Source organism: Drosophila virilis, chromosome 2, assembly GCF_030788295.1.
Source record: "Drosophila virilis strain 15010-1051.87 chromosome 2, Dvir_AGI_RSII-ME, whole genome shotgun sequence".
NCBI lineage: Eukaryota > Metazoa > Arthropoda > Insecta > Diptera > Drosophilidae > Drosophila > Drosophila virilis.
In genome coordinates, this window is record NC_091544.1 from 21202516 (window position 1) to 21224626 (window position 22111).

General features: G+C 36.6%; 6 protein-coding genes across 6 annotated transcripts; 4 read left to right on the top strand and 2 right to left on the bottom strand.

Annotated features, from left to right (window-relative positions):
• The first annotated feature begins 62 nt into the window (after positions 1 to 62).
• LOC6631067 (putative SERF-like protein) lies at positions 63 to 1272 on the top strand. The gene is made up of 3 exons (XM_002053176.4): positions 63 to 220; positions 588 to 693; positions 756 to 1272. The coding sequence occupies exons 1-3, from the start codon at positions 214 to 216 to the stop codon at positions 844 to 846; spliced, it is 204 nt and encodes a 67-aa protein (XP_002053212.1). The 5' UTR covers positions 63 to 213; the 3' UTR covers positions 847 to 1272.
• Positions 1273 to 3357: 2085 nt separating this feature from the next.
• LOC6631066 (uncharacterized) lies at positions 3358 to 11911 on the top strand. Its single transcript, XM_002053175.4, has 4 exons — positions 3358 to 3557; positions 10271 to 10536; positions 10602 to 10755; positions 11480 to 11911. Exons 2-4 carry the CDS (start codon positions 10294 to 10296, stop codon positions 11578 to 11580), a joined length of 498 nt encoding a protein of 165 aa, XP_002053211.1. The 5' UTR covers positions 3358 to 3557; positions 10271 to 10293; the 3' UTR covers positions 11581 to 11911.
• Positions 11910 to 12961, bottom strand: Manf (mesencephalic astrocyte-derived neurotrophic factor). Its single transcript, XM_002053174.4, has 4 exons — positions 12770 to 12961; positions 12557 to 12681; positions 12328 to 12469; positions 11910 to 12257 (listed from the first exon to the last, which is right to left on the bottom strand). Exons 1-4 carry the CDS (start codon positions 12855 to 12857, stop codon positions 12091 to 12093), a joined length of 522 nt encoding a protein of 173 aa, XP_002053210.1. The 5' UTR covers positions 12858 to 12961; the 3' UTR covers positions 11910 to 12090.
• Positions 12962 to 13722: 761 nt separating this feature from the next.
• LOC6630748 (uncharacterized) lies at positions 13723 to 15218 on the top strand. Its single transcript, XM_002053173.4, has 2 exons — positions 13723 to 14900; positions 14974 to 15218. The coding sequence occupies exons 1-2, from the start codon at positions 13823 to 13825 to the stop codon at positions 15159 to 15161; spliced, it is 1266 nt and encodes a 421-aa protein (XP_002053209.1). The 5' UTR covers positions 13723 to 13822; the 3' UTR covers positions 15162 to 15218.
• A 419-nt stretch (positions 15219 to 15637) lies between these two features.
• Positions 15638 to 17109, top strand: LOC6630745 (uncharacterized). The gene is made up of 3 exons (XM_032436474.2): positions 15638 to 16245; positions 16301 to 16829; positions 16899 to 17109. The coding sequence occupies exons 1-3, from the start codon at positions 15694 to 15696 to the stop codon at positions 17075 to 17077; spliced, it is 1260 nt and encodes a 419-aa protein (XP_032292365.1). The 5' UTR covers positions 15638 to 15693; the 3' UTR covers positions 17078 to 17109.
• A 1555-nt stretch (positions 17110 to 18664) lies between these two features.
• On the bottom strand, positions 18665 to 20295 carry LOC6630746 (uncharacterized). Its single transcript, XM_002053171.4, has 2 exons — positions 19213 to 20295; positions 18665 to 19142 (listed from the first exon to the last, which is right to left on the bottom strand). Exons 1-2 carry the CDS (start codon positions 20264 to 20266, stop codon positions 18961 to 18963), a joined length of 1236 nt encoding a protein of 411 aa, XP_002053207.1. The 5' UTR covers positions 20267 to 20295; the 3' UTR covers positions 18665 to 18960.
• Between the last annotated feature and the right edge of the window lie 1816 nt (positions 20296 to 22111).

Consider the following 22111-nt stretch of genomic DNA (forward strand, 5'->3'; position numbering starts at 1 on the left):
CTTATTGAGTTTGACTGTCGATATCGATATTTACATGATAAGTATTTTTACGAAAAAGGTTTCAGTATCGATGCTTTAACACACTGCTGCTGACGTTTGACAGTACAACTACACGAAACATAAAACAAAAAATTTTACGAGTAAGAGCATAAAACATATAATACTTGGATCAAAATTGTTTAAATAAAGGAGCTGCCCAAAAGGAGCACAAAAATGACACGTAAGTAGGCAGATGGTTAACTTCGTTCTTCATTTCTTTGTTTCCGTTTTTTGTTTATTGTGCATTTTGTGGGTATATCAAACATTTGTATGTAGATTTTTAAATAATTACCAAGCTGCAAATTTAGTTTTATGATTTGATTACCTTAATATTGGCGCATGTCTATCGATTTAAAGACTTGTGACTAATCGTATATATATGTACTATATAAATACATATGCATATGAGTACATGCATAGCGTGTATGCTTCTAACCTCTCTACCTAAACTAGAACAAATTAGCACGCGTAACTAGGCGGAAAGTCTGTGATCATTTTTAGATATACAGTGATTGTAATTCAGATAATAATTCTTTGTCGATCTTCAGGTGGCAATCAACGAGACTTGGCGCGCGCCAAAAACCAAAAGAAGTTGGCTGAACAAACCAAAGGCAAGCGCACAGATAGCCTCACGGTAGAACAACGCAAAGCCCGGTAAGTGGGAAGCTGCCTTAGAGGCTGTACGATCGTCTACAATACAATACAATACTTTTTAGGGACGCTGAACTAATGCGAGAGAAGCAAAAGAAAAAAGAGGAGGACGCAGCGGCTGCTGCTGCTGCTGCTGCTTCTGGCAAGAGCAAATAAAAACGTTAATTCCAGTACCAGCTAGAACAGCGTGCATCCGTGCAATCTTTGTAGGTCACACAAAATTTTCGTTAGGCATAGTCAGTTTTAAAACAAAACAAAGCAAAGCAAAAGCAGCAGTCGCAATCCGGAGGCACCGATCGAGGCCAGCGATCGACTCCAGGATAGTCAATGTCAAATCAAATTGGTTAAATTGCGCAAAAAAGTGAATTACAAGCTACAAAGCAGACGTATATCAATAACTACGCATCCCTAGAGAGGACACACACAAAGAAGGGCTCGTTTTCTTTAATGTTACGCTATACTGCTAAACAATTAACTATCTTAATTATTTCTCTATATACCTGACTAAATTATTTACTGTAAAATATATACATTTTCAAATAAAACATAATATACAGCCAAAATAACCAATCCATTGCTAAATATTATGTCTTATTATTTATTTCGAAAATATATATAGTATGCATAGTATATTTGTTAGTCGAGTGATAAAGACAGATTGAATTTCCATACTAATTTAAACAACCTGATCCTATATGTACCTCCGTATACCTTGTTAAGCGCGTACTTGTCTTGTTAAGCTTCACTTAAGACTGTCAACGATAAGAGAGTACTTAAGTTTTTATATTATGAATCCACGTAAAGCTTAAAAATAATTAATTAGGTATAATATTGTATGGAATAAATCGGTAAGAATGTAAGACTTTTAAAGCTGCATAGTGGGCCTCCGCCTCTGTATAACATGAGACATACTTATCTTTTGTGAGAAAATGGTGTTAATGCAAATTAGGTCTTCTGTTGTACATGTTGAAATATGCAAAACTTAGAATACATAACTGGTGTCCACGGATAAAAAAACAGTTCTCTGGCTGAGACTATATTCGTTTAGCTATCGTACAACCGCAACAAAAGAAAGTTGACCTTTTGATTTGATAATTTTGATTAAGCGCAACAAATTATTATGTTAAATCTTTAATTTAATCTTAAAGCAGAAAAGAAAAGAGAAATATAACTCTATTTTCAGTTTTATTTCACAATGATGCAAACAAGAAAGTAAATACATATATCTTAGGTAGCCCATTTTTAAAAATCCTCGACATCAAATTAATTAAACGAGTCATGGGGATGCTCGAGTATATTGTAGTTTCCTATTAGGCAATATAAACTAATGAATTGATATGGAGATACTAGCTTAACTTCGCTTAAAATTGAGAATAATTCTCATAAAAAGTGAACGCGTTAGAATTCAATTTTATTACGTATATTGAGTTGACTTCTATTGTATATAACCACTTAGAGTTTTGCTTTGCAGACGCTTCCTTTTGATAGCTTGAACATTGCTACCCGTTTGTAGGCATTTCATTGGTATAGGGTATAAAGAAAAGAAAAAGAGAATTGCTATCGATGCGCTCCAGTGAACTTCCCAGGAGATTTTATTTTGCGACATGAAGCTAAGCACAAATTTACATACAATTGATCATTTTTAGGTCAAGCAATAAAGAGTAGGTATTCTCCCAAAGGCGAAGACTGAATACTCTTGTAAAAATAACATTTTTATCAAATGTGAAATATATTTATTTCCATTTTTACAGATTGTGAATATGCCCGACATATGTATAGTTTGTACTGAAAGGGGTTTGCCTCAACACGAAGAGGGCCATATCTATTTTTAGCATGTTGTTCTGATCAAGAAATATTCAGTCTTAATTAACTTAGTAGAAGGTGTTGGCTTAGCAACAAACAAAGTGTACCGACCTATGAATAGAAATATAGAAATGGAAGGAAAGTAGTTAACTGCCCACAAACTCTCGCCGATGGCAAAGGAAACAAACTGCCAATAAGTTGAATCTAGGCATTTACCATTTGTACACGTACATAGGTGAAATGGCCAAAAACAAATGTAGAAACCACTAACTGGCAAGCAGACCACTAACCAAAAATGGTCGACTGCCGAGCGTGTTGGCATCATATCTATGGCTCGTATCTTAAATGACTAGTCTTCGTACGGATGCCTGGCATACGGATGCCGGGACGGAGAGTGGGGCTGCAGTCGGTACAGGATGGCGTGCGAGACGCTCATGTGCAGCAGACTTCTTAGAAATCCAGTGACAAGAACAACAACTATGAACGGCGGCCCAGGTAATGAGCGACTTTTAATGATTTGTTGGAACTTCTAGTGCAAAACGTTGTAACTGATACCGTGGAACAAACAAAGGTTCAATGTTAAGTTTTTGGTTTTCTGTTTAATAATGTTATGGAAGAGACGCGCGCATGGAAAAACAAAAAGCAATATCAATAACAGGTTTTTAGATTTACAAGCTCCCAACGCAGAGAAAGCTTCTCAACGAAAGCTTGAGCAATAGCTAGCAACCTTTAGTTTTAGAACTTTTCTACGCCACAGAAAAAACTTAATCAACGCAGCGGTCCGCGTCGCAGCAGCCAACATTGAGAGCGACTCCCGTTGCTGTCAATCGCCTCTCTATGCGACTCTCATGAGCAGCGCGCGGTTTCAGTCGCTACGTGAAACTCGCCGCAACCACAACAGAAACGCGCGTAAAAACCGAGCCAAACGCCGTGTTAAAATAAAAACAAGGCAGGCATATGATCAAATAAAAATATTCGGAATATAAGAAAATAATTAATTGTCATTAATTGTGTGTGCAAATAGGCTTTCAATAAAAAGTAAAGTGCGCGCAAAAGTAGAAAGTGTAAGTGAAATTAAAATTGGCATTCTGCCGACACATTTGGCAGCATTTAATGCGGATGGATAATGCTAATGCAAATGCCAAGTGTCTGACATTATCAGCAGCCAATTGGCAAGCGATGCAAGCAATGCAACTGCCATTTCATAGTGTATATAGTCTATGCGTTCGTGCCTGGGCACTGGTCATTGGGCAGCTTGATCGATCGATTGATTGCTAAATGCAAATCAAGTGATAAACGATCGCCACGAAATTGAAATAACAGGCGTACAGCTTTCAGTTGGTGGGGGACCCGAGCTACCCGAGTTCCTAGTCCCAATACCCAGCTGTTTGAGTCTAAGGCGATCGTCTGCCGTTGACGATCGCAAGTCGCAGTCGCAGACGTAGTCGTGTTTTTCTTTTTATTATTTATACAAAATATATTCAATTTCATTTAGCTGTCGTTGTCGTTAAAGTTGTCTGTATGGTTATTGTTGTTGTTTTCGTCGTCGACAGCAATTTCAATATTCAAATGATCCAATGATCACTTGACTTCGACTTCGACACGATCGCGTTTCAAAGCTCAGCAATTTCTGAGCGCCTGCAACAGCAACCCGACAAATTATAATTAATACGCTGAGCAAAACAAACAAAACAGCCACAATTAAATGTTATTACTAATAATATCCACTAATTGTTTTGACTCCCGTTTGGGTTCTGATCGTGCAATTGCGTCTGACCCAATTGGTTGACGGCATTGATGAAAAATTATGCGCACAACAAAAGTTTGTTTGTTTATTTTTTTTTTTTTTTTGAAAATTTATTTTTGCTTTTGCAACTGTGCTCTATATAGACATGGGTACACATACATGTGTATGTGTGCATATACTATATAAAGTTCGATATGTATTTCCTTTGCTCTGAGCTCAACTGTGCTCTGCTGCAGTGCCCGACATGATGTCAGCTCCATCTCCCACTGCTCGAGAACGTGTTGACATTGAATTTAGCAACGACAACCTGTAATGCTGAAATTTATATTTGGGCATGCGAGTTGAAAACGTCTCTGGACCTCAAGATCTCCCTTTAAAATAAGTACGCATATATGAAGAAACAAAAATACTAAAGCCTTGCAAATGATGCAAGTCATAACATGTGGAAATTGTTTAAAAAAGTATTCTGTGCATAAATTAGTATTTTTGGCAAACGTTTTGAGCCACTTTTTAGATATGCCAGTCAGCTGTGGCCAATAAAAATCACATTCATGCCCAATAAGAAAAGACGAGCCCAGAATAATATCGTACCTGATTCATGTGTGACGGAGATTTTATATATGTATATAGTGTTTATGGTGTATTTTGTTGCTGGGGACAAAAAGATACTGCTATGATTCATTTAAGCTAAAATCGCCGGGCGTACATCAATTAGGGGCAACTACAACGTCTCATTGGGCTCCCTTTTAGGTTTAAATATGCACACACATTAAAAACTAATGAACATGAAATAAAAACAAAGCGTAAAGATTACGTTTCTTGACTATAGATTGCCCTGTACTGTAGGGCATATCTAGTTGCGAGACGGTTTTGAAGAAAAAAACTGGTTCGAACCCGGAATATTTATTACGAACCGAGTCCGAAGCCATTTATGCATTTATCTAGCCATACTTAATAGATGTCAATATTGAGTAGGGATCAAATTTATTCCCTTGGTTATCTATGAAAATTGAATATAGAATTGTTCAATACACATTTTAATAAAGAAATGTATATGAAATTTATTTTCTGATATAGAATCATAGAAATGATTATTAGTTTCATTTTTAAAATTAAAGTTATCAAAAAATATCTAATATCATCAGGATAACAAAATAATGACAGATACCCATGAGTAATAGTAATAGGGATTTTGATTTGCCAGCTTAATATACCCGTTCGAGCATTGTCTTTGCAGTGTATGCCCCTTAAAATGCCAAAAGAAAGAGCAACAAAACGTGAAGGTTAAAATTTACAAGGCAATCAGGCACGCAATAAGATAAAATAGCGGAATACTAAATGGAATACATTTCTAGAAATATGTTCTAATGCCATAAACGAGAGAGCCGCACACCTTCATATATAGAAGAAGTAGGCGTTGACTTTGGCACAGTGGTACACAAATTGTTTGAAAGGCAAATAAATCACGAACATATATACCAATTTTTTTGAATAAACGTTTTTGATGGTTTTTTATAAATGGATATAATTCCCGAAAAAACTACATGACAAGACAGATCAGATAATTCCATTATATAGATCTCTGAGGTAACTGCCCCGACTGCCCGATTGTCCGACTGTCCGAGCCAACGGAGGCCGACTAAAAGCATATTATTTTTTTTAAATATATAGATTTTTAGAGATCGCAATTCTCGCGACCTTGTGGACTATTTATAATTCAGCTTGCTCGCTCGTTTCATAAATGAATCATTTTTATGGCAATTTTTGATATCATGTTCTCTCTCATAGGTTTCTCACTTTCGCACAAAGCGAAAGAAAAATCTTAGAGAATTATATTAGATTTAGTTGTTGAACGCGTTCAATGTCTGTTCATGACCATGATGTTGATGTTGATGTTGACAGCAGTCTATGGCGATACACATACGCACACTGTCTTAATGACAGATACGCGCCAAAATGTATCTCAAAGATACAATACAAAGCGCCATGTGCGTGTGCTAAAAGTTGATGTGAAAAACGTTCGTTCACCCAACAACTTCAAAGGCGGCAATCGAGCAATGCAGCTGCAACAATTTTAATTGACATATACTTGTGGCATTTACCAGTCAAGTGATTGAGAGCCTCAAGCGGAAAGACTAACAAACAAACAACGTATATAGGAAAATTATCATTCCCAAAAGCCAAGCAACAATTCGAGTTTTGGTAAAAACAAAAAGTATATATATAACAAAAACTCGCCGCGTGCTTTTAGCTTGTCAAATTTGGTAGAACGATTTTTGACCGGTTTGCCAGGGCTCAACGGATGGAAACATGTGCGCCCACTAGCCAGCACAGATTGAGCAATTTAAAGCTACATCGAATCTCAATTGAAGAACAGATACAATACGCTTTTGTTTGCATTGTGTAGCGCGTAAAAAGTAGCACAGAAAATGTCAAATTTAATTAAGCGTCGATGCGCAAACAAATTGTGTGCGAGGCGGAGGGCGCCTCGGGTCAAACAAAAGTGCGGCAAAGTTTAAAGTGAACAACAGCACGATAAATGATTTAAAGATAAATAACAAATACATGCATTTTATCTACAAGATTATAAAACTGAACACGTGCTCTAGCTGCACAAGCAAATTATGCTTTACGCCTTGCGCAAGTTGATTTGTGATACTTGATTAACCCATAAAGTTAGAGGCTTTTATCTTCGAGCTGGATTTAAAATCAGAGCAGTTGACATGATTTATATTGACAATATGCATTTCACGGCTTTCACTGCGGGTGGTTTTTGTGTAGACGTTAGGCCAAAAAGTCAGGATTGACTACGATGTTAAAAATGCTTTACTCATTCAATTTTTAATATTTTAATGGGCCAGTCGAGATGCAACTAAAGTAGAAACTTCTGGGCAGTAATATTTGCAATTCTTTTCAGCTTTTTTAATTTGTAAGAGAGTTAAGCTAAGCCAGGCAACTGGCTTATTGAATATATATAAATACAAATTTGTTTAAAATATATTAAACATTTACAATAGCTTACTAAATAAAAGTAAAAACTAAGAAAATTGGTTTGAAATTCTAATTTTAGGTTTCATATCAAGTATTTCAGCTCTTGTGCTCAATATATTGTGCCTCTTTCGAAGTAATTATATCAGCTATATATGTTTATTAGTCGCACCAACTTTCTGATTCTTGTGTAAATGTGTCTTTCGATCACTTGACACAACAACCAAATCCGTTCGGTAGCTGTAGTTTAATCTTAAAAGCTACACCTGCTTGCCTTCTCATCTGCAATTGCAAAGACATGCTACTTAAAGGCCTTTTGAGCTCGCTTTCAAGCACTTTTGGCTGGCAGCCTTTCACAATTTTCGACACTCAGCAGCATTTTCTCTGCTGCAGCTGAATAACGCGTGGGCGGAAACTTCAACACGTTGCACTCTGACAATCGCGCCACCAGTTGCACTTGTCAAACACTTGCCAACTGAAGCCCACATAATCATCGAAGCCGCCGCGGAAATTCTTCAGAAAAGTCGCCAGCGTGCCGCGCTCGTGTCGTGCGCATTTGCCCGCCCCCGCGTTCGCTTGAACTTGACTCAGTCTGAGCTTTGAGCACATACCACCAGCTGGCAGCTGGTGGCCCATTTTAATTGTATGCAAGCGGAAGTTAACGTCAACATTAGATTTAAATGTGGTTATTACTGGGGCTATTAGTACATGGATTCGCCTGGAAAGCGTGACGCACCTAGCACTTAGGCGTTCCGCCACCTAGACAGTCGTGTGTGGGTTCACATAGCTGGCATGCCACAGTTCCAATGGATGTGGGTTGTCTCACAGTCCAGCTAATTGGCCGCATCAAGAGCTTCAAGTGCTGTACTCTGGCATTACAGTAACCAGGACAGACTCTGGTATCGGGCATTCAGAGCAATCTCTCTGGCCACATATGTAGTTAGCATATCATATGACAATAGACATGGCAAACTTTTGCGTTTTGTAACTGTATATAGAAGCCCTAGAAGGTCTGTGGCAACTGCGCATATTAATTTCATCAAATTCAATTTATTCACTATTTAAACAACTAAAATGTTGTGCCGAAAGACGCGTGCGAAACGCGTCGAAAACGCATCGAAAACGCGCCATGTGTCTGGTTTACTCTAAAACCGCTCTCCGATCTCACTCACATGTTTGATATGTGGCCATAAAATGTTTACTCTCATTCCCTTCCTCTACCGCTCTCTATCCTATTTAATTGCGTAATTTGTTTAGTGTGTTTACTTTTGCTCATTTTCAAGATTCTGTTTCACATCTTCGCACGCTTTTGCGCCGTTCGCTTTGAGCTATTTCGCATCTGATTTTTGCGAGGTTCTTTGTATACCCATTGAAAATTGGAATGGTTCTGCCTGCTCGTGCTATAATCGTGTTGATCTCAGCGACTATAAAGGCCAAAAACCTAAAGTTCGGAACGTTATCTATTTGTTTATGAACTTGGTTTTAATATTTGTTCGGACCTATAATAGCTAGAAATATTATATTTGGTATACAATTAGATTCCCGTACAAATAAACTGTATCTCAAACAATTTTATGTTTTATTTGATTTGAAGAAAGAAACCTCGATAACAAACTAACTGTTAAGGCAACATTGATACTAGAGCTTATCATAATGCAATTTTGTTAAAAGCTTAAAACTTTAAAACTAAATAGGCGACTTTGTTTACTGAATGGGTCGAAAAGACGGAAAAAAGCAACTTCTCTTAAATATCTTAACAAAATTCTTTAGTTAGGATGACTAAGAGTAAAGAGACTTAGATCATCATGCTCTGCCTCTTCACTCATATTTATTTAGACAATATTTGTTTTCTTGTTTTTTTTTTTTTTTTTGTTTTTTGGTGAGGTGTGAAGAAACGTGAACGCAACGGATATTCGCTTAACTGAATTTACGGCCAGCTGGCAAAAGAGATTGGTACAAAAAAACAATATATATTCATACATATATTCAGTAGTTCCTGATCTTAGACTGGAAACTGTTTTGTAAAGTGTTTTCGATGTATGACAAGACATTTTGGCGTGTGATTATCTCATCAGCGACATCGCATGGCCCCAGGCCCAAACTTGTTAGGCGGCACATTCAAGCTGTAACTATGCATCCGATAGATACGAACCGGCTAAATTTGAATTTGCATGTGCCAACATCAAATTGGAGCTGCCGTTGTCGGCGTTGCATGTTAAGCGTTTGATTAATTTAATGACAATGCCCGTAGGCTGCAATCGATGATGCATCGTTTAAATGTATCTGTGTGTAGTTGTGTGTATGTGTGTGTGTGTGTGTATCTCATGTGGATGATATCAGCTTTCCAAAACTCCTGCAAGCAAATTGGCGCTGTTCAATTGATTAAGTATACAATTTCAAGAGAAAACATTGTAAGCGTTGTGTTCAATTCGTTGATTTATTTCATAGCTATATTTAAAAATTTGATGTACCCGGTCGGAGCAACATTTGAATATTTTAGGCGCTTTTGTTATTGTGCTGTTTCTAATTTTAAATATAATTTGTTTTACGTCACAGAAATCTGTTTTCTCCTTACCTTTGGCCGTAGACAATGAAGTCAAGGTGTACACAATAGACATGCCATAAATACTCGCGGTTAGTCGGACTGCTGCGAAAACAAATGTCATATATTAATGTGTTATTACGCATCGCAGATAAGATACGGGGTATTGGCCAAAGCAAAGCAAACGACGTGTGGGTAATGCATCTGAAAATTGCAACACCACCTCATTATTTTAACGATGCTGACAAACAGTTCAGCGAACCTTAATAAAAATGATAACGTTAATGCCAGGCGTTTACCTGTATATAGAAAAAAATATCTAGAGAAAAAACATCTATGCGATCTAATATGATATGCCCTTGCAACTACTCGTTTCGAGCACTTATTTTGTAGTTTTCTTGAAGTAAATGAACTTTAATTAAATTGGTTATTTCCAATATTGTTTTATAACTTTTTTTAATAAATTGTTGGTTTTTTTTTATATATATATATATTTTCAGTTAATTTAAAAATCTCATTCGAAATGCCGAAGCCACTCGTTAACTCCTGCTGCATGTGCCAGTCGACACGCAATGGCTCAGTTATATCCGGAGTCCTGGCCATTGTGCTATCCATAATCACGATAATTGTGATATTCACAACACGTGTGCACTTCAAGACAATTATCTTCGATTTTATACCAAACGATATAGTAAAAATCATACTGGTGATAAATCTATGCATGACAATATTAATTTCATTGCTGATGATCGCTGGCGTTCTCAAAGTGCGTATATATATCCTGATATAAATTACGCCAGTTTGCATTTACACATATGTTTATTTTTACAGCGCAATCATTACCTGATGGTTCCTTGGGTGGTGCTGGGCATATTGATTGCCATTGGCCTGCTGATATCTGTAATCTACACGGGCGTTGTCTTCTTCATCGATGGTTTTGTACTCACGGGCGTTCTGTGGCTGATCTTCGGCCTGATTTGTTGTGGTAAGTGGATATCCACGACGGCCTTTAGTGGCTTCTACTTGTGCGGTTTTTAGCACCGGATGCCGTTTAATGCACTTTATTGACGCATTTATCATGCGCCGATTACCTGCATGTTGAAAGCAAGTGACGGCACGGACGGAGGAGTTCGGTCTGCTGACAAATGAGGCGCGAAGTGCTTGCCACGCAATTAGTTTAGCTGCCAAATGGCAAACATAATAAACGGCAACAGTAGACACTCGCATATAAAAGACCGCAAGCTGTTAGGTTGTTTTTTTTTTTTTGTCAAGCTTTAGCCAAAATTCGTGACTTGAGTAAAGGCATATTTTACCAGTTAATGAAACAAAGACTACAATTGAATTTGTTGCAAGTCCAGACTTTTAGATTTTCGAATTTTATTGTTCCCCAAGTTATAGCCACATTCCTCCATCGATATAATTATAGTATGTGCAACTAATCTTTATTTTTATTATCCAGTATTTATGAGAATTACTTGAATTTTAGTTCATGGTTCTATGGCTCAGTTTAGTTTACTATTTCGTACATCCGCTGAATAAAGTCCGGTCCTAAAATTAAATTTTGAATGTTAGCATTCGTTGTTTCGCGTTTTTAGTTTTTAGCCCGAAAGTATGCTTTTAGTTAGACTTATATTGAACAGCGCAAACGCCCATCTTTTTGTAGATTTGTGCAAGCGACAAATGTAACGAAATATATTGATCTTTTTCAGCTGTGCTCACATATTGTTGGTGCGTCGTTTATAGCGAATACGCAAATCTGGCCGAGGAAAGCGAACGTGGACGTTACAACAAGCAGCCCTATCGTCGTTGATTGCCCGGTCGCACCATCCAGTCACGGCTGATACACCATATGCATCTTATCTGTTAGTTGATAATACTAAAACTGCTTATGTTCGTAATTAGCTCATATGTTTAACTAATAATTTTAATTTAATTATTTAAAAATGCGTGCCCAACTTGGCATAGACGAATACATATAGCTTAAGTAAATAAAATGTATGGGGCCCGTAGTAAGTGCAATCGAATTACTTAACATTTACAATTATCTAGCATCACTGTCCACTAATTTTTGTTGTAATTTTTGTATTGAGAAAGTAATGTTGTTAACACGTAAATAAAACAATAAAAAATGCGAAACTGTATGAGGTCAATGTGGGTTTTATTATGTCTTCTGCCACATTTTCTGCTTTTTTTTTATTTCAAAATAGATATTTTTCTCTCAAAGTCTATCAAAATTGTAAATTAACTAAAATATATGTATGTGGGTGTAGTTAAGTATTGAGTGGGCGTGTGTGTCTTGTAAATAGCTATGTAAATGTGTTTACAGTTCATTTCGCGAATACTTTGGCTTGAGCTCCTCGATACGCTTAATAAAATCTGATTTTTCAAGACAACCGTCACAGCTCTCATCCCAGTCGTTGAGGATCTTCTTCAGATCGCGAACTTTCAGTTTCTTGAGATCCACGCTGTTCAAATCAATTTGTTTCTCTGTGCAATTAAATGAAGATATAGAAATATAGCAACTACATACGTCATCAACTACGCGAAAATTACATACCATAACGCAAATCGCAAATTTGTGCATCCTTCTTCTTCAGTTTCTCACAGACTTTCTCCGCTGGCATTGACCAGCTCAGTGGCTTGCTCAGCTCATTTAAGATTCCTGTGGCAGACTCCTCAAGACCGCCCAGGTAGTAGCACTACGTGGTTTCAAATATATATATGTGTTTCATTGATAGATTGGTTAGACAACCTGTTTACCGGCAAATTGGCCTTGGGCTACTTACAAATCTGTGCTCCTTGTTTTTCTGTGTCTTGCAGTATTTCTTGAATGCTGTTTCAATCAATTTGTAATCCTTCTTTGTCGCGTCGTCCAGTGTGTCGGCAAAACGTTTGACAGTCTTCACGCAAACTGTAATTAAGTTTCAGTGAAAATCTGTTCTAGAACAGTTTATACATACGTGGCCATCAACGGCACATTTCTACACCTATGTACGCACCTTCGCAGTCGTCCTCTTTGAGCGCCAGCGCCGTCTGACCGACGCCAACTATGAAACAGATCATGAGTACTATATGTGACGTGTTCATTTTGCACCACCTTTGAATTGTTTGATTTAATAAATTGGTTTTTGTTGAATGTCCCACGATAGTTTGCCAGCCAACTTGTTAGCTCTTGTGTTCTTAACTGTGTGACCAGTTTGTGAAATAGCTATAATACCACATTTCTGACGGAAAGTGCTAAAATGCCACAAACTGAAAGTAAAAATACTAGAATTTTTCGTAAAATAAGAACAATCATGCTTACAGTGCCAAGTTGAGTAAACTATTGGCAAGACTTAGAGACGATTATCGCTTGACAAGCCGTCTACCAAAATAAATTGTTTACAAAATAATGCAGCTAAAAATATTATAGAAATTAAATATGTATAAATATCAAGCGATCTTGAGCTATTACATACATACTTTTAATGTTTTAATCGATAGTGAAAATGAACATCTGTACATCTCGAAGTTACCGATAGTTTTATTTGCTAGTAAACGCTCATGTAGACGAGTTTACTCATATAACACTGTTAGAACATTTTTAATAATTAATTATGGAATACTTAAGTTAATATAATTTTCTTATGACAAGCTACATAAATTTTGACAAAACCCCCAAATCATTTTGACCTCTTAGACGGGAAACCAACAATTATCCTATACTAATGTCATATTTCTATAAATTTGTAATTAACGAAATATTAATAATAGTTTTTTTTTTTATGTACATATATATATATGTATATGCATTTAAATATGTATATAGGTACATATTTATTGTCCATAACTGTTAAATTAACCGATTTCGTGAAATGGAATTTCATAGTAAGCTTTCACAATAAACTTTTTATTTCAAAATAAAAGCTTGCAAGCTTGCGCTTAGTAAAATATCTGAGCAGAGCTTTTTGCAGTATATAATAAAACGCTTCAAAGCAAGTAATTGGTATTAGTTATTTATCGAGCTTACAGTAGTTTGGACAGTAAACAACGATTTTTTTTGGTATCAAAGAATGTCGAATGAAAACAATGAATTTAATGCCGATGAGCTGAAGGCACCCACCTGGCTGGACTCACAATTTCTAAAAAACGTGTTGGCAAATAACTTAAAAGATGATCAGCTGGAAGTACTGTACTATAAAATCTCTCCGGCTACCGTAAAGGGTGATCATTATGCCAGTGTTATGTTTCGAGTCGCTGTGGAATATATGACCCAAGCGGGCGAGAAGGCCTCTAAGTCCTTAATAATTAAGACAATGCCCGAACTGGAGGGCTTCAAGAAGGAACAACTGGGCGAATCACATATCTTCCAAACAGAGATTGGCATGTATACCGAAATACTGCCGAAAATTGAGGCCATACTGCGAGAGGCATCCGATGACATATCGCTGTATGCGCCTTGCCTATACTGCAGCTTGGATCCGCGTCAGGTAATGATATTCGAGGATCTGGTGCCCTTGGGCTACACTGTAGTGCGCGATAGGGAGCCTACTCTGGAGGAGGTGAAATGCGCCTATTCCAAGCTGGCCAAGTGGCATGCCGTTAGCTACAAGTTACAAAAGGAGGAGCCAGCCGTGTTTGAAAAATACAAATACAGTTTAATGGAGCTACCCAAAATAATGGAGGATCCGTTTATGAACGGCATAGATTACTTCATTAGAATGCTGGACGAAGTGCCCGACTTGAGTGTCTATAAGCCGCACTTTGAAAAGATACGCGCCAATTATCAGGAAACGTTTAGAGCTTCTTTTGTGGAGTATCGCGAGAATCGCCAGGAAAATGCGTATTATGTGCTATGCCACGGCGATCTTTACATTAGGAACATGATGTTCAAGCATAATAAAGAGAGTGGGATCTTGGAGGACTGCATGCTGCTGGATTTCCAGATGAGCAATGTGGGTCCCATGCCTAACGATATAATTTACTCAATATATCAAATGCTATCGCCCGATCAACGCCAATATCATCGCAATGAGTTAATTGAGTATTATTTTTCCAATTTCACGGAGACCTTAAAGAAAATAAAATATGCGGGCGAATTGCCCAATTTGGCCGAGTTTCACCGGCAGCTGTTTCGGCAAAGATACTTGGGTAAGTTAAGATTATAAATATACACATATATATATTTATAAATTGTTAAAAAAATGCAATTTTCTCATTATAGAATTGTTTCTTCTGACCACATTTTTGCCGTTAATGTATTGTGTTAAAAGTGGAAAGCAAAAGTCCGAGGATATGGTGGAAATGCGCTATAAAGAGGACTTAAGACAGAGCTTTTATCGGATCGAGGGCTATGTGGAGGAAGTTCGAAAGCTTTTGAAAAGTTTTGAGCAGCAAGGTTATTTTGAATAAAATGGATTTGCTATAAATGTGCAATAAAAACTTGTTTCGCATCATTATTGTGTAGAATGTCGACAAACTTTATTTACTTCCTCTAGGTCAGGTACTTGAAATCTAAGTATCTTATCTAATCAATAAAAGGTTGGAACCAATTAGCTAATATTCTGTTAACAGTATTATAACAGATAAATGTATGTGGACGGGCGCCTTTGACCACCGACCTTTAATTTTTTTTTTATATATTCTCTTTGCAAATTTAAAGGCCAATTACCTTTGAAAACATTACAATATAATGTTGACGCGTTAACTGTTTACTCACAGCAAACCAACCAATATTAACTAAATTAAAACCTTTCAAATAGTGTATTTCACAACAGACTAATTGAGTTTTCTCAAAAAGTCCGTGCTGTTGATAGGTTCTCAAAAGCTTTCGGCAAAAACGCTTAAAAAGACGTGTGCGCTAGAGAGAAGCTCATTATTAATAGTTTCGTTGACTCGTGCGCTAGAAATACTTATTAAATTTATAGTTATAGTGCAAACAAATATGGCAGCGACAAAAAATGATAGCTTCAATGCCGATGAATTGGTGGCACCCGAGTGGCTAAACGCGCAGTTCTTTGAGGAAGTACTTGGCCAGCATGAAAAGGCAGCAGAACTCAAGGTTGTGAATGTGAAGATGTCTCCAGCGAGTGGCAAAGGCGATCACTATGCGAGCGTTATGTTTCGTGGTAATGTTTCGTATACCACAGAAAAGGGCGAGTTCTCCAAGTCGCTGATCATCAAGACAATGCCAGAGGAGGAGGGGCACAAGAAGGAAATGCTGAGTGATTCCTATCTGTTCGAGACCGAGATTGGCATGTACACCAAAGTGCTGCCCAGATTCGAGGAGATTCTTAAAAAAGCTGGTGATGAGACTAGGCTATGTGTACCTTGTATCTATCACAGCCTTAAGCCGCGACAAATTATGATATTTGAGGATCTGGTGCCGCAAGGTTATACTGTTATCAGGGATAGGAATGCTACTGTTGAGGAACTGAAGGGCGCATTAACGAAGCTGGCCAAATTGCATGCAGTTAGCTTTCAGATTCTACATGAGGTAATACCTAACGCATGATAATTTAGAAAACTGGTTAACATCTCTTATATCTTAGACACCAGATTTTCTGAAAGAATTCAAACATGGCCTGTGCTCAATGCCGAACTTTATGAGTGATCCCTTCCTGACAACGGGCTTTGATAATTTTCTGGAGTTTCTTGACAAAAAACCAGAGTTTAACAAGTACAAGCCATACTTCAAGAGCCTAGAGCATACTTATATGAAACTCTTCACTGATATAATGGAAGAGTATCGTGAAAATCGACAGCCCAATGGATTCTATGCCTTATCCCATGGAGACTTTCATCTGCGTAACATGATGTTCAAGTACAACACTGAAGATAACAGTTTTGAGGATTGCATGTTACTTGATTATCAAATATGCAATATATGCTCGATTACCATCGATATTATATATTCTATTTATATGCTGATGTCTCCCGAAGATCGTCAGCACAACTGCGAAGAGCTAGTTAACTTTTATTTCTCCACTTTTGTTGATACACTAAAGAAAACTGGCTTCAAAGGTGAACTTCCGCGTCTTGTGGAGTTTCAGAAGGAAATGGCACGTCACAAATTCTTTGGTAAGCTTGAATTTGGCTTAAAGATGCATCTTAAACATATATATATATTTAAAATGTATGTATTTACAGAACTATTTCTGTTGTCAACATTTCTTCCGCTGATGCATGGTGTTAGGTCCAATGCCTTTGATATACCTGATGTGCTACAGAACAATGAAATTCGAAAAAAGTTGTACTTCTTGGATGAATATGTCGAAGATGTTAAGTTTTTGTTAACCAAATTCGAAAAATTGGGCTATTTTGATTGATTTGATAACAAAATATAAGTAGTACAAACAAATGCGTAAACTGTCTGTCTCAATACTTTCCCAGTTGTTCAGGGCATTCAATAGAAAATTAACATGCCTAACATAATTGTATCTGCCGATCAGTTTCACTCTAAACTCTTATAAAGAGAGCAGCCACAGACTGCTGTGCAGAAAAATGTTATGAAAGCTATTGATAATAAATAAAAGAGAGGAGAGAATTAAAAAAAAAAAAAAAAAATGAGAGAGCTTTTATATTTTATTTCACCATGTTAAGTACCTCAATTTTCATTTATATTTATAGACAATGTTTTAGAGATAATTTAGATTATTCACATCTATCTAGTTGATATTGAAATGCATTTGCCCAAAAATGGATTGAAAAACTCAATTATCTTGTATAAAGCCGGTGAGTACCTTACAGATAAGTTAACTTTTTTTATCAGCATAGTATTTAATATAGTAGTATATATAATTATTAAGTCTAGTCCCGGCTAAAAGAGTTTGCTGAAAGTTTTTTTTTTTGATTTGTCACGGTGAAACGTACTTTTGCTATTTATAAACAGTCATAAAACCGGTTATATACTCAATAGCAAACTCAATTGTCTAGAGTATGTTGCGTTGTAATCAAAAATATACACAGCCGTGTTTAACAGGAGGCTAATATCAATTTGTAAAAGGTAAGAGAAACCTGTGGAGAAGTTAAGAACAATCAGCCCACAATAGTTTGATATCTATAGAAATATGTTATTATAAGTAAATTAAAAATCGATTACTTTCATTTAAATTATACAGACATCCTTCCTTTTGATAATACAATTGGGTAAGCTCCCTTGTGGAAATGCTTTATCATAGGTTCAAATAGCACAAAGTCTTAGAATATCCCATTTCTTACATTACATTTTAATCTTGCTTTTACATGCATGTATATTTTCATTAACTTATATTAACTTACCATTATATATAAAACATTGGTTGGCTGGCTTGAGGTTATATCTTTTTTTTTAACATTTGACGCCGAAACTCAAGCAAACTGGGCACCTTGACCTGGTATCCACTCTTCTCTAATATATTCACAAGTAGTTGTAAATAATATCATTAGCTATAAAGTCCATGTAGGACAACGGGAAATTCAAAAGCATACATTTGAGTCATATTACGCAGATCAAAATGCCCATGATAGAGCATGTAGTAGCCAATTTCTTGACGGTTATCACGATATTCCCGAACAATTAGGTTTCCATTTTCATGCACCTTTACGAACAACCTTACATCAACTACTTTCAGCTCTGGTGCCTTGAGATGCTTAACCAAGACTTCTCTGATGAACTCTGTGTTAAGCCATTGTGTCCAACTTTTTGACTCTATATTTTTAATCTTAATTTGCCACCTATTTACTGCGTTTGAAAAAGATTAATCCACATTAAATATATATACATATAAATATACATACTAAAATAACTACAACCCTAACGCACCTTTTATAAAAGGCGAATGCATTCCTAACAAAAAGAATTATTTTTTGTTAATGTCAAAAAACCAAGTACATAAATAAATGCACTTCTAAGTGATAAAATCGAAAGAGAACGCCAAGTGTTGAAATTGATAAGATTAAAATGTATTTTCAAAATTGTAAAGATTATTTCGGAAAAAGCGCAGATAGCCAAAGATTTGCTGAATTGAAAATCTTTTATTAAAAGTAAATTAAATCCAAACTAACCGAGAATAGAAATGAATTGACTGATTATGATGCTGCACACGTAGAGAGGGCTGGTGCATAGTCGAAGACAATAACGACAAAGGGAATTCTTGTCACAGCATTCTTATATAATGCATGCCATATAATTATTCAAATTACACGATTAGACACTATTTACTCTACACAATTAAAGTGGCTCAAAATAGCCCAAATGAAGCATTCGAGGCAATAGATCTTCCAGTTCCTTTATGTATTCCTTCTGGTAATACAGCTTGGAACGCAAGTCATCATTCTCAATTATCTCTCCAGGATCGGCGCCCTTGCGCATATATATTATTATGGGTTGAAAAGAGGTAAGCAGCAGAAAATCTGAGGTATAGATGGTATGGATGTTACATACAAATATTAAATAAATCATATTTCATTTATTTGAACTTACCATTATATCTTTTTTCAAACATTTGTCGCCGAAACTCAACCAAACTGGGCACCTTGCCCTGGTACCCAATCTTCTTTAATGTATTCACGAAGGTTTGGAAGTAGTTATAAATAAGTTCATTTGATTTTTCTTCACGTAACTTTCCGTCAAACAACATATAGATGGCATATATAATATCATTGGCCATAGAGCCCACATAGGACATCTGGAAATCCAACAGCATACAATCGGGTCCCCTAAACATCATATTACGCAGATGAAAATCCCCATGACAGAGCACGTAGTACCCATTTTCTTGACGATTGTCTCGATATTCTCGTATCACATCCACCCAGGCCTGAATTAACTTATCTTGCATCGGTTCAAAGTACTTGCGGTAGGTTTTCAGACTCTCCACATTTCCAAGCATATCTGTAAAGCTGCCCAGGGATTTGGTCAAAAAGTCCTGCTCCAAAAATTTTGGAAGTGTGGTTATATCATATTGTAGCTGATCAAATAGTTCGGGCTGTTCCTTGAGCAACTTGTGGCTAACTGCGTGCCATTTGGCCAAGGTTTCCAGAGCAGCTCGCAGCTCTTCTATGTTAGCAGATCGTCGAATGACAGCGTAGCCCTGGGTTAACAGATCCTCAAAGACCATTACCTGGCGTGGCTTTAAGCTATGGTAGATGCAGGTGGCACATAATCTAGTCATATCGCCCACCTCGCGCAATACCTTCTCGAACTTGGGCAACACCTTGGTGTACATGGCAATCTCCGTCTCAAAGATGTGTGATTCACCCAGCAGCTCTTTTTTGTGACCATCCTGTTCGGGCATTGTTTTGATGACGAGCGATATCGTCGAGTGCCCCTTTTGCGTTTCATACTCAACATAAGCTCGGAACATAAGGCTCGCATAATGATCCCCCTTGGAGCTGGCTGGCGAGAACTTTACATCAACCACTTTGAGCTCTGGTGCCTTGAGATGCTTAACCAAGATTTCTCTGATGAACTCTGTGTTAAGCCATTGCGGCGCATTGAGCTCATCCGAGTTGTAGCTGTCGTTATTGGGAGGCATTCTGGATGCTATTGTCAGGTATTTTAAGAACTAACTGAGCGCAAATCGTCTGAAATTACGAATTTATGCAATTTCATTTCAAAGCTTTCAGAGCTTTCTAATTAAATGGGTTACATAACGAAATGACTCGCAATATAATCGCCGCTGGTGGGAGCTTAAAGTTGAGTTTTCATACCCTAGTAGAGGGTATTACAAATTTGTCACGAAATGTTTGACGCAATCGAGTCGCTAAAGCCTTGCCTTTATCATGTAGTCCTATAGGTCAAAAATGAATTCTTGCTTGGACAATTTTCTGTTAAATATATCTGGAACAGATATCTCAGCAAATATCAATTCACTAGCTTTTTAAAATATTGTAAAGCCTTCGATTTGGACTGCTGTTTTACATAGTTTCTACAAGAACAATTGGTCGGAAAGCTTTTTTTATTTAATACATTAATTTATAAATTAAGAAGAGTATTTAATTGGCAACATGCGGCGTGTAATTATTATTATTTACATTCAGTGGGTAAACATATGAGTAGATATGATAATTCTTATTGCTTTCAAAACTAAACGAGAATGATGAATTAAATCAGCTCAACTAAGGATCACTCTAGTTCAAAAAGTGTGGTATTATCTGGAGCTTGCCTAAAGAATTTCAGTTGAGTTCTTCTATCTGTTATAATTTGAATTTTGTATACTTTCAGACAAAAATCAAAATTTAATCATTTTAATGACAATATGATTATAAAGGTTTATCATGTGCTAGGAGGCTTTTGAACTTAAGTGTAGAGTCAATTGTTATCATCTTTGGAATGCATCATATTCTAGTAGAAAATTATTATTCAAGAGAGATTGAAGTCGAGAGGTATGTAGATAGAGAGAGCGAGAGTTACATCAGCTGTTATCTAATGTTGATTGTAGATTGGAAAAGCCTTGATAATATTTAATTTAATACAAAAGCTGTTGTACCCACATGGAGTTTCTAGCCATGCGGCTCAAACAGTTTTCTAGCTCAAGTATTTAGCACTTCATTGTTTATTCTATTATTTTTATTTTATAAGTGATCGATAAGACGTGTGTCAGCCAAGGTATTTAATTCATTATATTTCATATATTTTTAGTTAAATGTCTAAAAAGAACACACAAATTTCTAATACCATCACCGATACAATGTGTAAGCAATTCTTTCGGGCGGCCAAGCACAGCTAATTTTTGTCATTACCATTTTGGACCTCTCATGAAGATGAAGGCGTTCGTAGGGAAAGAAGTATTCTTAAGTAACAATTAAAAATATTCCTAATTAATCTAGTTTAATTAAAGTATTTACTAATAACTGGCTGAGTCAGTCTGATTTGGCTGATTTGAGCACAGCTCGAACTCTAGGATCTAGGAAGATGAAATTCTTACTCTACTGACCTTATATGCTCAAATTGCGAGAAAGTTTATGTTTAGCATTCGGCCTCAAACTTACAAATACATTTCTTCGCATTTATTAGAAAAGGGTTTTACATTTTTTGGAAAATACATCGCTCCTTAGCGAATTTAGGGTTCACAGATTTGCTGGCTGAGGTTTTAGATCGAATAAATATTATGTGCTTTGTAATTAGATCTGCTAAAATTATTTATATATTACATAAGCTGTTAATTGTTGTATGTACAGATACCTTTACCTGTTGGTTAAATCATGCTCTTATCTTTGGAGCTTTAGGGCTTAAAATTCCCTTTTATTTCACAAAACAATGAATTCTACTTACAATTTTTAAACGCGCTTGTCAAAGCTTTGCGAAGCTTTCTTTAGCTTTTAAACAAAAAGTCACTTAAAACGTTGACTAAACGGCATTCAGTTTCATTATTGTTATA